Source organism: Scyliorhinus torazame, chromosome 24, assembly GCF_047496885.1.
Source record: "Scyliorhinus torazame isolate Kashiwa2021f chromosome 24, sScyTor2.1, whole genome shotgun sequence".
NCBI classification, from domain to species: domain Eukaryota; kingdom Metazoa; phylum Chordata; class Chondrichthyes; order Carcharhiniformes; family Scyliorhinidae; genus Scyliorhinus; species Scyliorhinus torazame.
This window is the reverse complement of record NC_092730.1, coordinates 16,942,161-16,955,719: the sequence shown is the minus strand read 5'-3', so window position 1 is coordinate 16,955,719 and position 13,559 is coordinate 16,942,161. Positions and strand designations below refer to the sequence as shown.

The following is a 13,559-nucleotide window of genomic DNA, read 5'->3' as shown; positions in this document are numbered from 1 at the left end:
CGCTGTCCCCATCAAACACTCCCAAGACAGGTACAGCACGGGGTTAGATACAGAGTAAAGCTCACTCTGCACTGTCCCCATCAAACACTCCCAGGACAGGTACAGCACGGGGTTAGATACAGAGTAAAGCTCCCTCTACACTGTCCCCATCAAACAATCCCAGGACAGGTACAGCACGGGGTTAGATACAGAGTAATGCTCCCTCGACACTGTCCCCATCAAACACTCCCAGGACAGGTACAGCACGGGGTTAGATACAGAGTAAAGCTCCCTCTGCACTGTCCCCATCAAACACTCCCAGGACAGGTACAGCACGGGGTTAGATACAGAGTAAAGCTCCCTTTACACTGTCCCCATCAAACACTCCCAGGACAGGTACAGCACGGGGTTAGATACAGATTAAAGCTCCCTCTACACTGGCCCCATCAAACACTCCCAGGGCATGCACAGCACGGGGTTAGATACAGAGTAAAGCTCCCTCTATACTGTCCCCATCAAACACTCCCAGGACAGCTACAGCACGGGGTGAGATACAGAGTAAAGCTCCCACTGCACTGTCCCCCAACAAACACTCCCAGGGCATGTACAGCACGGGGTTAGATACAGAGTAAAGCTCCCTCTACACTGTCCCCATCAAACACTCCAAGGACAGGTACAGCACGGTGTTAGATACAGAGTAAAGCTCCCTCTACACTCTCCCCCATCAAACACTCCCAGGACATGTACAGCACGGTGTTAGATACAGAGTAAAGCTCCCTCTACACTGTCCCCATCAAACACTCACAGGACAGGTACAGCACGGGGTTAGATACAGGGTAACGCTCCCTCTACACTGTCCCCCAATAAACACTCCCAGGACAGGTATCGCACAGGGTTAGATACAGAGTAAAGCTCCCTCTACACTGCCCCCATCAAATACTCCCAAGACAGGTACAGCATGCGGTTAGATACGGAGTAAAGCTCCCTCTACACTGTCCCCCAACAAACACTCCCAGGGCAGGTACAGCACGGGGTTAGATACAGAGTAAAGCTCCCTCTACACTGTCCCCATCAAACACTCCCAGGACAGGTACAGCACGGGGTTAGATACAGAGTAACGCTCCCTCTACACCGTCTCCCAATAAACACTACCAGGACATGTACAGCATGGGGTTAGATACAGAGTAAAGCTCCCTCTACACTGTCCCCAACAAACACTCCCAGGACAGGTACAGCACGGGGTTAGATACAGAGTAAAGCTCCCTCTACACTGTCCCCCAACAAACACTCCCAGGACAGGTACAGCTCAGGGTTAGATACAGAGTAATGCTCCCTCTACACTGTCCCCCGACAAACACTCCCAGGACAGGTACAGCACGGGATTAGATACAGAGTAAAGCTCCCTCTCCACTGTCCCCATCAAACACTCCCAGGACAGATACAGCACGGGGTTAGATACAGAGTAAAGCTCCCTCTACACTGTCCACATCAAATACTCCCAGGACAGGTACAGCACGGGGTTAGATACAGAGTAAAGCTCCCTCTATACTGTCCCCATCAAACACTCCCAGGACAGCTACAGCACGGGGTTAGATACAGAGTAAAGCTCCCACTGCACTGTCTCCCAACAAACACTCCCAGGACATTTACAGCACAGGGTTAGATACAGAGTAAAGCTCCCTCTACACTGTCCCCATCAAACACTCCCAGGACAGGTACAGCACGGGGTTAGATACAGAGTAAAGCTCCCTCTATACTGTCCCCATCAAACACTCCCAGGACAGCTACAGCACGGGGTTAGATACAGAGTAAAGCTCCCACTGCACTGTCTCCCAACAAACACTCCCAGGACATTTACAGCACAGGGTTAGATACAGAGTAAAGCTCCCTCTACACTGTCCCCATCAAACACTCCCAGGACAGGTACAGCTCAGGGTTAGATACAGACTAAAGCTCCCTCTACACTGTCCCCGTCAAACACTCCCAGGACAGGTAAAGCACGGGGTTAGATACAGAGTAAAGCTCTCTCTACACTGTCCCCCAAGAAACACTCCCAGGACAGGTACAGCTCAGGGTTAGATACAGACTAAAGCCCCCCCTACATGGTCCCCATCAAACACTCCCAGGACAGGTACAGCACGGGGTTAGATACAGAGTAAAGCTCCCTCTACACTGTCCCCAGCAAACACTCCCAGGACAGGTACAGCACGGTGTTAGATACAGAGTAAAGCTCCCTCTACACTGTCCCCATCAAACACTCCCGGGACAGGTACAGCACGGGGTTAGATACAGAGCAAAGCTCCCTCTACACTGTCCCCCATCAAACACTCCCAGGACAGGTACAGCGCGGGGTTAGATACAGAGTAAAGCTCCCTTAACACTGTCCCCATCAAACACTCCCAGGACAGGTACAGCACGGGGTTAGATACAGAGTAAAGCTCCCTCTACACTGTCCCCATCAAACACTCCCGGGACAGGTACAGCACGGAATTAGATACAGAGTAAAGCACCCTCTACACTGTCCCCATCAAACACTCCCAGGACAGGTACAGCACGGGGTTAGATACAGAGTAAAGCTCCCTCTACACTGTCCCCATCAAACACTCCCAGGACAGGTACAGCACGGGGTTAGATACAGATTAAAGCTCCCTCTACACTGTCCCCATCAAACACTCCCAGGGCATGCACAGCACGGGGTTAGATACAGAGTAAAGCTCCCTCTATACTGTCCCCATCAAACACTCCCAGGACAGCTACAGCACGGGGTGAGATACAGAGTAAAGCTCCCACTGCACTGTCCCCCAACAAACACTCCCAGGGAATGTACAGCACGGGGTTAGATACAGAGTAAAGCTCCCTCTACACTGTCCCCATCAAACACTCCAAGGACAGGTACAGCACGGTGTTAGATACAGAGTAAAGCTCCCTCTACACTCTCCCCCATCAAACACTCCCAGGACATGTACAGCACGGTGTTAGATACAGAGTAAAGCTCCCTCTACACTGTCCCCATCAAACACTCACAGGACAGGTACAGCACGGGGTTAGATACAGGGTAACGCTCCCTCTACACTGTCCCCCAATAAACACTCCCAGGACAGGTATCGCACAGGGTTAGATACAGAGTAAAGCTCCCTCTACACTGCCCCCATCAAATACTCCCAAGACAGGTACAGCATGGGGTTAGATACGGAGTAAAGCTCCCTCTACACTGTCCCCCAACAAACACTCCCAGGGCAGGTACAGCACGGGGTTAGATACAGAGTAAAGCTCCCTCTACACTGTCCCCATCAAACACTCCCAGGACAGGTACAGCACGGGGTTAGGTACAGAGTAAAGCTCCCTCTACACTGTCCCCCAACAAAGACTCCCAGGGCATGTACAGCACGGGGTTAGATGCAGAGTAAAGCTCCCTCTACACTGTCCCCATCAAACACTCCAAGGACAGGTACAGCACGGTGTTAGATACAGAGTAAAGCTCCCTCTACACTGTCCCCCATCAAACACTCCCAGGACATGTACAGCACGGTGTTAGATACAGAGTAAAGCTCCCTCTACACTGTCCCCATCAAACACTCACAGGACAGGTACAGCACGGGGTTAGATACAGAGTAACGCTCCCTCTACACCGTCTCCCAATAAACACTACCAGGACATATACAGCATGGGGTTAGATACAGAGTAAAGCTCCCTCTACACTGTCCCCAACAAACACTCCCAGGACAGGTACAGCACGGGGTTAGATACAGAGTAAAGCTCCCTCTACACTGTCCCCATCAAACACTCCCGGGACAGGTACAGCACGGAATTAGATACAGAGTAAAGCACCCTCTACACTGTCCCCATCAAACACTCCCAGGACAGGTACAGCACGGGGTTAGATACAGAGTAAAGCTCCCTCTACACTGTCCCCATCAAACACTCCCAGGACAGGTACAGCACGGGGTTAGATACAGATTAAAGCTCCCTCTACACTGTCCCCATCAAACACTCCCAGGGCATGCACAGCAAGGGGTTAGATACAGAGTAAAGCTCCCTCTATACTGTCCCCATCAAACACTCCCAGGACAGCTACAGCACGGGGTGAGATACAGAGTAAAGCTCCCACTGCACTGTCCCCCAACAAACACTCCCAGGGCATGTACAGCACGGGGTTAGATACAGAGTAAAGCTCCCTCTACACTGTCCCCATCAAACACTCCAAGGACAGGTACAGCACGGTGTTAGATACAGAGTAAAGCTCCCTCTACACTCTCCCCCATCAAACACTCCCAGGACATGTACAGCACGGTGTTAGATACAGAGTAAAGCTCCCTCTACACTGTCCCCATCAAACACTCACAGGACAGGTACAGCACGGGGTTAGATACAGGGTAACGCTCCCTCTACACTGTCCCCCAATAAACACTCCCAGGACAGGTATCGCACAGGGTTAGATACAGAGTAAAGCTCCCTCTACACTCCCCCCATCAAATACTCCCAAGACAGGTACAGCATGCGGTTAGATACGGAGTAAAGCTCCCTCTACACTGTCCCCCAACAAACACTCCCAGGGCAGGTACAGCACGGGGTTAGATACAGAGTAAAGCTCCCTCTACACTGTCCCCATCAAACACTCCCAGGACAGGTACAGCACGGGGTTAGATACAGAGTAACGCTCCCTCTACACCGTCTCCCAATAAACACTACCAGGACATGTACAGCATGGGGTTAGATACAGAGTAAAGCTCCCTCTACACTGTCCCCAACAAACACTCCCAGGACAGGTACAGCACGGGGTTAGATACAGAGTAAAGCTCCCTCTACACTGTCCCCCAACAAACACTCCCAGGACAGGTACAGCTCAGGGTTAGATACAGAGTAATGCTCCCTCTACACTGTCCCCCGACAAACACTCCCAGGACAGGTACAGCACGGGATTAGATACAGAGTAAAGCTCCCCCTCCACTGTCCCCATCAAACACTCCCAGGACAGATACAGCACGGGGTTAGATACAGAGTAAAGCTCCCTCTACACTGTCCACATCAAATACTCCCAGGACAGGTACAGCACGGGGTTAGATACAGAGTAAAGCTCCCTCTACACTGTCCCCCAACAATCACTCCCAGGACAGGTACAGCTCAGGGTTAGATACAGACTAAAGCTCCCCCTACACTGTCCCCATCAAACACTCCCAGGACAGGTACAGCACAGGGTTAGATACAGAGTAAAGCTCCCTCTACACTGTCCCCATCAAACACTCCCAGGACAGGTACAGCACGGGGTTAGATACAGAGTAAAGCTCCCTCTACACTGTCCCCATTAAACACTCCCAGGACAGGTACAGCACGGGTTAGATACAGAGTAAAGCTCCCTCTACACTGTCACCATCAGACACTCCCAGGACAGGTACAGCACGGGGTTAGATACAGAGTAAAGCTCCCTCTACACTGTCCCCATCAAACACTCCCAGGACAGGTACAGCACGGGGTTAGATACAGAGTAAAGCTTCCTCTACACTGTCCCCATCAAACACTCCCAGGACAGATACAGCACGGGATTAGATACAGAGTAAAGCTCCCTCTACACTGTCTCCATCAAACACTCCCAGGACAGGTACAGCACGGGGTTAGATACAGAGTAAAGCTTCCTCTACACTGTCCCCATCAAACACTCCCAGGACAGGTACAGCACGGGTTAGATACAGAGTAAAGCTCCCTCTACACTGTCACCATCAGACACTCCCAGGACAGGTACAGCACGGGGTTAGATACAGAGTAAAGCTCCCTCTACACTGTCCCCATCAAACACTCCCAGGACAGGTACAGCACGGGGTTAGATACAGAGTAAAGCTCCCTCTACACTGTCCCCATTAAACATTCCCAGGACAGGTACAGCACGGGGTTAGATACAGAGTAAAGCTCCCTCTACACTGTCCCCATCAAACACTCCCAGGACAGGTACAGCACAGGGTTAGATACAGAGTAAAGCTCCCTCTACACTGTCCCCATCAAACACTCCCAGGACAGGTACAGCACGGGGTTAGATACAGAGTAAAGCTCCCTCTACACTGTCTCCATCAACACTCCCAGGACAGGTACAGCATGGGGTTAGATACAGAGTAAAGCTCCCTCTACACTGTCCCCATCAAACACTCCCAGGACAGGTGCAGCACGGGGTTAGATACAGAGTAAAGCTCCCTCTACACTGTCTCCATCAAACACTCCCAGGACAGGTACAGCACAGGGTTAGATACAGAGTAAAGCTCCCTCTACACTGTCCCCATCAAACACTCCCAGGACAGGTACAGCACGGGGTTAGATACAGAGTAAAGCTCCCTCTACACTGTCTCCATCAAACACTCCCAGGACAGGTACAGCATGGGGTTAGATACAGAGTAAAGCTCCCTCTACACTGTCTCCATCAAACACTCCCAGGACAGGTACAGCATGGGGTTAGATACAGAGTAAAGCTCCCTCTACACTGTCCCCATCAAACACTCCCAGGACAGGTGCAGCACGGGGTTAGATACGGAGTAAAGCTCCCTCTACACTGTCTCCATCAAACACTCCCAGGACAGGTACAGCACGGGGTCAGGCTCCCTCTCCACTGGGAGTTTGTGGAATTGAGGGAAGTGGAGTTGAAATGGATGACGGGCTGTGATTGTATTGAATCCGGGAGCAGGGATGAGGGGTCGGACTTGTCTCCTCCAACTCCCGTGACTCACGTTCGTGGGTTAACCTTTCCCGCACTTTCGTCTCGGCAGGATGTCCTTCGCTGACTTCCAAAGGGAATTTAACCGTCTGGAAATCTGCAACCTGACGCCTGACACCCTGAAATCGGACCAGGTGCGCAAATGGAGCACCTCGCTCTACGAGGGCGCCTGGAGGCGGGGTAGCACAGCGGGAGGCTGCCGCAACTATGCAGGTACAGCGTCTCGGCCATCCGGAGGGGTGGGGGCGTGGGGGTGGGGGGGGGGGGGGGGTGAGGCGAGCAGGAAGACCTGGAAGCGGAGTCCCGGAGCGGAGGAGCCAGCAACCGAGTCCCCCGCCCGGCAGGCTGCCCAGGGCACCTCGAGTAGGCCGCATCCTGTCAAACCACGCCCCCCGCCCCCCCCCCCCCCCCCCCCCCCCGCTCCCCTGAAGCCTCGGTACAGTTCCACCTCGATCAGGGGCTCGGGAAATGGAATTGCAGCTCCTGAGGGAGGGATGAAGAACTTTTATGTTGCCGTCCGTCCTGAACCTCTTATATTTAATCAGATTTCTGTTGACCCTCACACTAAACCCCGCCCCCCCCGTTCTTGATCCCCCCCCCCCCCCCAACAATGGGAATCACCTCCCTCACATCCACTTTGCTCCCACCTATCCCCCCCCCACTCTTCTATCGATTAGTTTGTGATCAGTTATCCCCTTCTCATCTTTCCCTGAGCAATAATATCCGATCGTCTTGTTATTGATTCATGGAGGATGTGGGCCCAGCGTTTGTTGCCCATCCTAATTACCCCCTTGAACCGTGCCTCGCTCGGGCCCAGTTTCACAGGGGCCAGTCAAGAGTCCTCCACATCATTGTGTGTGTGTGTGTGGGGGGGGGGGGTCTGGAGTCACATGTAGGCCAGACCGGGGTAAGGGCGGCAGATTTCCCCCTTTCCCCTAAAGGGGACGCCAGTGAACCACATTTTTATTTTACCACAGTCGATGATCGTTGTCACGGTCGCCGTTACCGAGACCCCCCCCCACCCCCCCGTCCCTCCCCCCGGCGTTTCAACCTATCTCCTCAGGCCCCGTGGCAGAGAATCATCAGGGAGTGGGGAGAATGTGGGACTCGCTCCCACGGGGAGTGGGGAGAATGTGGGACTCGCTCCCACAGGGAGTGGGGGAGAATGTGGGACTCGCACCCACGGGGAGTGGGGGAGAATGTGGGACTCGCTCCCACAGGGAGTGGGGGAGAATGTGGGACTCGCTCCCACAGGGAGTGGGGAGAATGTGGAACTCGCTCCCACGGGGAGTGGGGGAGAATGTGGAACTCGCTCCCACAGGGAGTGGGGAGAATGTGGGACTCGCTCCCACAGGGAGTGGGGAGAATGTGGGACTCGCCCCCACGGGGAGTGGGGAGAATGTGGGACTCGCTCCCTCGGGGAGTGGGGGAGAATGTGGAACTCGCTCCCTCGGGGAGTGGGGGAGAATGTGGAACTCGCTCCCTCGGGGAGTGGGGGAGAATGTGGAACTCGCTCCCTCGGGGAGTGGGGAGAATGTGGAACTCGCTCCCACGGGGAGTGGGGAGAAGGTGGGGCTCGCTCCCACGGGGAGTGGGGGAGAATGTGGGACTCGCTCCCTCGGGGAGTGGGGGAGAATGTGGAACTCGCTCCCACGGGGAGTGGGGGAGAATGTGGAACTCGCTCCCACGGGGAGTGGGGGAGAATGTGGGACTCGCTCCCACAGGGAGTGGGGAGAATGTGGGACTCGCTCCCACAGGGAGTGGGGAGAATGTGGAACTCGCTCTCACAGGGATTGGGGAGAATGTGGGACTCGCTCCCTCGGGGAGTGGGGGAGAATGTGGGACTCGCTCCCACAGGGAGTGGGGAGAATGTGGGACCCGCTCACACAGGGGGGGCGAGACAGGGGGACCCAGAGTGAGTGAAAACACGAGTAGGAGGTTGTGGGCCTGGGGAGAACGGTGGGAGACATGGGGAGGAGGCTGTTTGTAGTATCTCTAAATGATTTGGAGGACTCGCTCCCACAGGGAGTGGGGAGAATGTGGGACTCGCTCCCTCGGGGAGTGAGGAGAATGTGGGACTCGCTCCCACGGGGAGTGGGGGAGAATGTGGAACTCGCTCCCACGGGGAGTGGGGGAGAATGTGGGACTCGCTCCCACAGGGAGTGGGGAGAATGTGGGACTCGCTCCCTCGGGGAGTGAGGAGAATGTGGGACTCGCTCACACAACGGGGGGCGAGACAGGGGGACCCAGAGTGAGTGAAAACACGAGTAGGAGGTTGTTGGCCTGGGGAGAACGGTGGGAGACATGGGGAGGAGGCTGTTCGTAGTATCTCTAAATGATTTGGAGGAAAATGTAACCTGTCTGATTAGTAAGTTTGCGGGTTGGTGGAATTGCGAATAGCAATGAGGACTGTCAGAGGATACAGCAGGATTTAGATTGTTTGGAGACTTGGGCGGAGAGATGGCAGATGGAGTTTAATCCGGACAAATGTGAGGTAATGCATTTTGGAAGGTCTAATGCAGGTAGGGAATATACAGTGAATGGTAGAACCCTCAAGAGTATTGAAAGTCAGAGAGATCTAGGAGTACAGGACCACAGGTCACTGAAAGGGGCAACACAGGTGGAGAAGGTAGTCAAGAAGGCATACGGCATGCTTGCCTTCATTGGCCGGGGCATTGAGTATAAGAATTGGCAAGTCATGTTGCAGCTGTATAGAACCTTAGTTAGGCCGCACTTGGAGTATAGTGTTCAATTCTGGTCGCCACACTACCAGAAGGATGTGGAGGCTTTAGAGAGGGTGCAGAAGAGATTTACCAGAATGCTGCCTGGTATGGAGGGCATTAGCTATGAGGAGCGGTTGAATAAACTCGGTTTGTTCTCACTGGAACGACGGAGGTTGAGGGGCGACCTGATAGAGGTCTACAAAATTATGAGGGGCATAGACAGAGTGGATAGTCAGAGGCTTTTTCCCGGGGTAGAGGGGTCAATTACTAGGGGGCATAGGGTTAAGGTGAGAGGGGCAAGGTTTAGCGTAGATGTACGAGGCAAGTTTTTTACGCAGAGGGTAGTGGGTGCCTGGAACTCACTACCGGAGGAGGTGGTGGAAGCAGGGACGATAGTGACATTTAAGGGGCATCTTGACAAATACATGAATAGGATGGGAATGGAGGGATACGGACCCAGGAAGTGTAGAAGATTGTCGTTTAGTCGGGCAGCATGGTCGGCACGGGCTTGGAGGGCCGAAGGGCCTGTTCCTGTGCTGTACATTTCTTTGTTCTTTGTTGAACATGGGGGGCGGGGGGGGTGGGGGGGGGGGGGGGGGGGGCACAGGGAGGAGGGTGGGAATGGGGATCACCCGCTGACTGCCTGATCCCCGCTGTTGACCCCCTCCTCCAGCCACCTTTTGGATAAACCCGCAGTTCAAGATCCACCTCCGGGAGGAGGACGACGACAGGAATGGCTCGGAGTCAGGCTGCAGTTTCCTGGTGGCGCTGATGCAGAAAGACCGGCGCAAGCTGCGCACCGCGGGCAAGGACATGGAGACCATCGGCTTCGCTGTCTACGAGGTACGGAGGCCGCGCGGGCGCGTCATGGTGGCAGCGGCGGGCCGAGGAAGGGGGGGAGCGGTCTCCCGGGCCCTCGTTTGCTCGCTTTCCCCTGAGGGGACAACACTACCCCTCCCCGCCCCCCCCCCCCCCCCACTTCCCGGCTTTGCCTCTGTCATCTAAATCGGGCAGCTGTTCGACTGCAGGAGGCATCGCGGGAACCTTCCCCGCCACTGGAAATCCTCACGCCCGCCTCCAGATTCCCCCATTTTGGAGCTCTTTCATCACCGGGGCAACTGATTCAAGCGGGATCGATCCGGATCGGCTCGTGCTAACGCTGTCAAGGCTGTCGGACGTCGGTGGCACGGCCAGAGGGCGGGCTCAGTTCCGCTCCGTTTCCCTTTCCCTGCCCGCCGGCTCCTCACACACCTTTTTCCCGTCAGGAGTCTCCATCGAGGCTGTGAGAGGAGGGGCAGGCCGAGCGTAAGGCCGGAGAAAAAAGGTGGGGGGGTGAGAGGTGTTCAGCACCTCGTACCGGGACAGCTGCGTCGGATGCTGAGGGTGGGGTCCCCGTCTCCTCGCTGTTTGAACGTAATCCTTTTTTTTTCTGTTTGGTCGCAGGTCCCGGATGAGGTAAGTCTGTCTGTCCGGCTTGTGTCCGCGCTTCACACCGAGAGCTTAAGATCCACAAACCAGCCTTGTGTGAGGGGTTAGGGATGGAGTGGTCACGGGGTCAGGAGTTAGGGATGGAGTGGTCACGGGGTCAGGGGTTAGGGATGGAGTGGTCACAGGGTCAGGGGTTAGGGATGGAGTGGTCACAGGGTCAGGGGTTAGGGATGGAGTGGTCACAGGGTCAGGGGTTAGAGATGGGGTTAGAGTGGACATGGGGTCAGGGGTTAGGGATGGGGTCAGAGTGGACACAGGGTCAGGGGTTAGGGATGGGGTCAGAGTGGACACAGGGTCAGGGGTTAGGGATAGAGTGGACACAGGGTCAGGGGTTAGGGATGGGGTTAGAGTGGACACAGGGTCAGGGGTTAGGGATGGGTCAGAGTGGACACAGGGTCAGGGATTAGGGATGGGGTCAGAGTGGACACAGGGTCAGGGGTTAGGGATGGGGTCAGAGTGGACACAGGGTCAGGGGTTAGGGATAGAGTGGACACAGGGTCAGGGGTTAGGGATGGAGTGGTCACAGGGTCAGGGATTAGAGATGGGGTCAGAGTGGACACGTGGTCAGGGGTTAGGGATGGGGTCAGAGTGGACACAGGGTCAGGGGTTAGGGATGGGGTCAGAGTGGACACAGGGTCAGGGGTTAGGGATAGAGTGGACACAGGGTCAGGGGTTAGAGAAGGAATGGTCACAGGGTCAGGGGTTAGGGATGGAGTGGTCACAGGGTCAGGGGTTAGGGATGGAGTGGTCACAGGGTCAGGGGTCAGAGATGGGGTCAGAGTGGACACGGGGTCAGGGATGGGTCAGAGTGGACACAGGGTCATGGGTTAGGGATGGGGTCAGAGTGGACACAGGGTCAGGGGTTAGGAATGGGGTCAGAGTGGACACAGGGTCAGGGGTTAGGGATAGAGTGGACACAGGGTCAGGGATTAGGGATGGGGTCAGAGTGGACACAGGGTCAGGGGTTAGGGATGGGGTCAGAGTGGACACAGGGTCAGGGGTTAGGGATAGAGTGGACACAGGGTCAGGGGTTAGGGATGGGGTCAGAGTGGACACAGGGTCAGGGGTTAGGGATGGGGTTAGAGTGGACACAGGGTCAGGGGTTAGAGATGGGGTTAGAGTGGACACAGGGTCAGGGGTTAGGGATGGGGTTAGAGTGGACACAGGGTCAGGGGTTAGGGATGGGGTCAGAATGGACACAGGGTCAGGTGTTAGGGATGGGGTCAGAGTGGACACGGGGTCAGGGGTTAGGGATGGGGTCAGAGTGGACACAAGGTCAGGGGTTAGAGATGGGGTTAGAGTGGACACAGGGTCAGGGGTTAGGGATGGGGTCAGAGTGGACACAGGGTCAGGGGTTAGGGATAGAGTGGACACAGGGTCAGGGATTAGGGATGGGGTCAGAGTGGACACAGGGTCAGGGGTTAGGGATGGGGTCAGATTGGACACAGGGTCAGGGGTTAGGGATAGAGTGGACACAGGGTCAGGGGTTAGGGATGGGGTCAGAGTGGACACAGGGTCAGGGGTTAGGGATGGGGTTAGAGTTGACACAGGGTCAGGGGTTAGGGATGGGGTCAGAATGGACACAGGGTCAGGGGTTAGGGATGGGGTCAGAGTGGACACAGGGTCAGGGGTTAGGGATGGGGTCAGAGTGGACACGGGGTCAGGGGTTAGGGATGGGGTCAGAGTGGACACAGGGTCAGGGGTTCGGGATGGGGTCAGAGTGGACACAGGGTCAGGGGTTAGGGATAGAGTGGACACAGGGTCAGGGGTTAGAGATGGAGTGGTCACAGGGTCAGGGGTTAGGGATGGAGTGGTCACAGGGTCAGGGGTTAGGGATGGAGTGGTCACAGGGTCAGGGGTTAGAGATGGGGTCAGAGTGGACACGGGGTCAGGGGTTAGGGATGGGGTCAGAGTGGACACAGGGTCAGGGGTTAGGGATGGGGTCAGAATGGACACAGGGTCAGGGGTTAGGGATGGGGTCAGAGTGGACACAGGGTCAGGGGTTAGGGATGGGGTCAGAGTGGACACAGGGTCAGGGGTTAGGGATGGGGTCAGAGTGGACACGGGGTCAGGGGTTAGAGATGGGGTCAGATTGGACACAGGGTCGGGTTATCCTCCGCCCTATCAGACAGCACCTCCCAGATCACAAATCCTCACTGTGTTAAAAAACACACAATCTCCTCATCCCCCCCCCCCCCACGGTTCTCTTCCCGATTCTCCTTAATCTGTGTCCCCCCCTCTGGTTACCCTCCCTCCCGCCAACTGGGAAACACTCTCTCCCGATTTGCCCGACCCCAGGGCGTTCCCAAACTGGGATCCACGGATGTTCCGGAATCACAACTGAGGGGGCAGAAAAATTGGGCCAATCGGGGCGAGGCCGCTGGAGGCCGATTGGCTGAGAATTGGCCGACAGTTCAGGCAGGGTCACCGGGACGGTTCAGGCAGGGTCACCGGGACGGTTCAGGCAGGGGCTCTCTGCGGTAAAGAATTCCACAGATTCACCCCCCTCTGAGGGAAGAAATTCCTCCTCATCTCTGTCTGAAATGGGGCCCCCCCTCACTCTGAAATTACTCCCTCTGGTCCCAGACTCCCCCACAAGAGGAAACATCCTCTCAGCATCTCCCCTGTCGAGGCCCCCCCCGCCCCCCCCCCCCCCCCCGAGAATCCTCTCTGTC

General features: G+C 55.6%; 1 protein-coding gene across 1 annotated transcript in view; it reads left to right on the top strand.

Moving 5' to 3' along the window:
* The window catches only part of LOC140399931 (calpain-1 catalytic subunit-like), a 123,585-nt gene extending 112,589 nt beyond the window's left edge, over nucleotides 1–10,996 (top strand). Inside the window, exons 10-12 of the mRNA XM_072489415.1 lie at nucleotides 6,726–6,886; nucleotides 10,070–10,239; nucleotides 10,840–10,996. Coding sequence (XP_072345516.1) covers nucleotides 6,726–6,886; nucleotides 10,070–10,239; nucleotides 10,840–10,932 — 424 coding nt within the window. The 3' untranslated portion in view covers nucleotides 10,933–10,996. The remainder of the gene's footprint in view (nucleotides 1–6,725; nucleotides 6,887–10,069; nucleotides 10,240–10,839) is intronic.
* The last annotated feature ends 2,563 nt before the right edge of the window (nucleotides 10,997–13,559 follow it).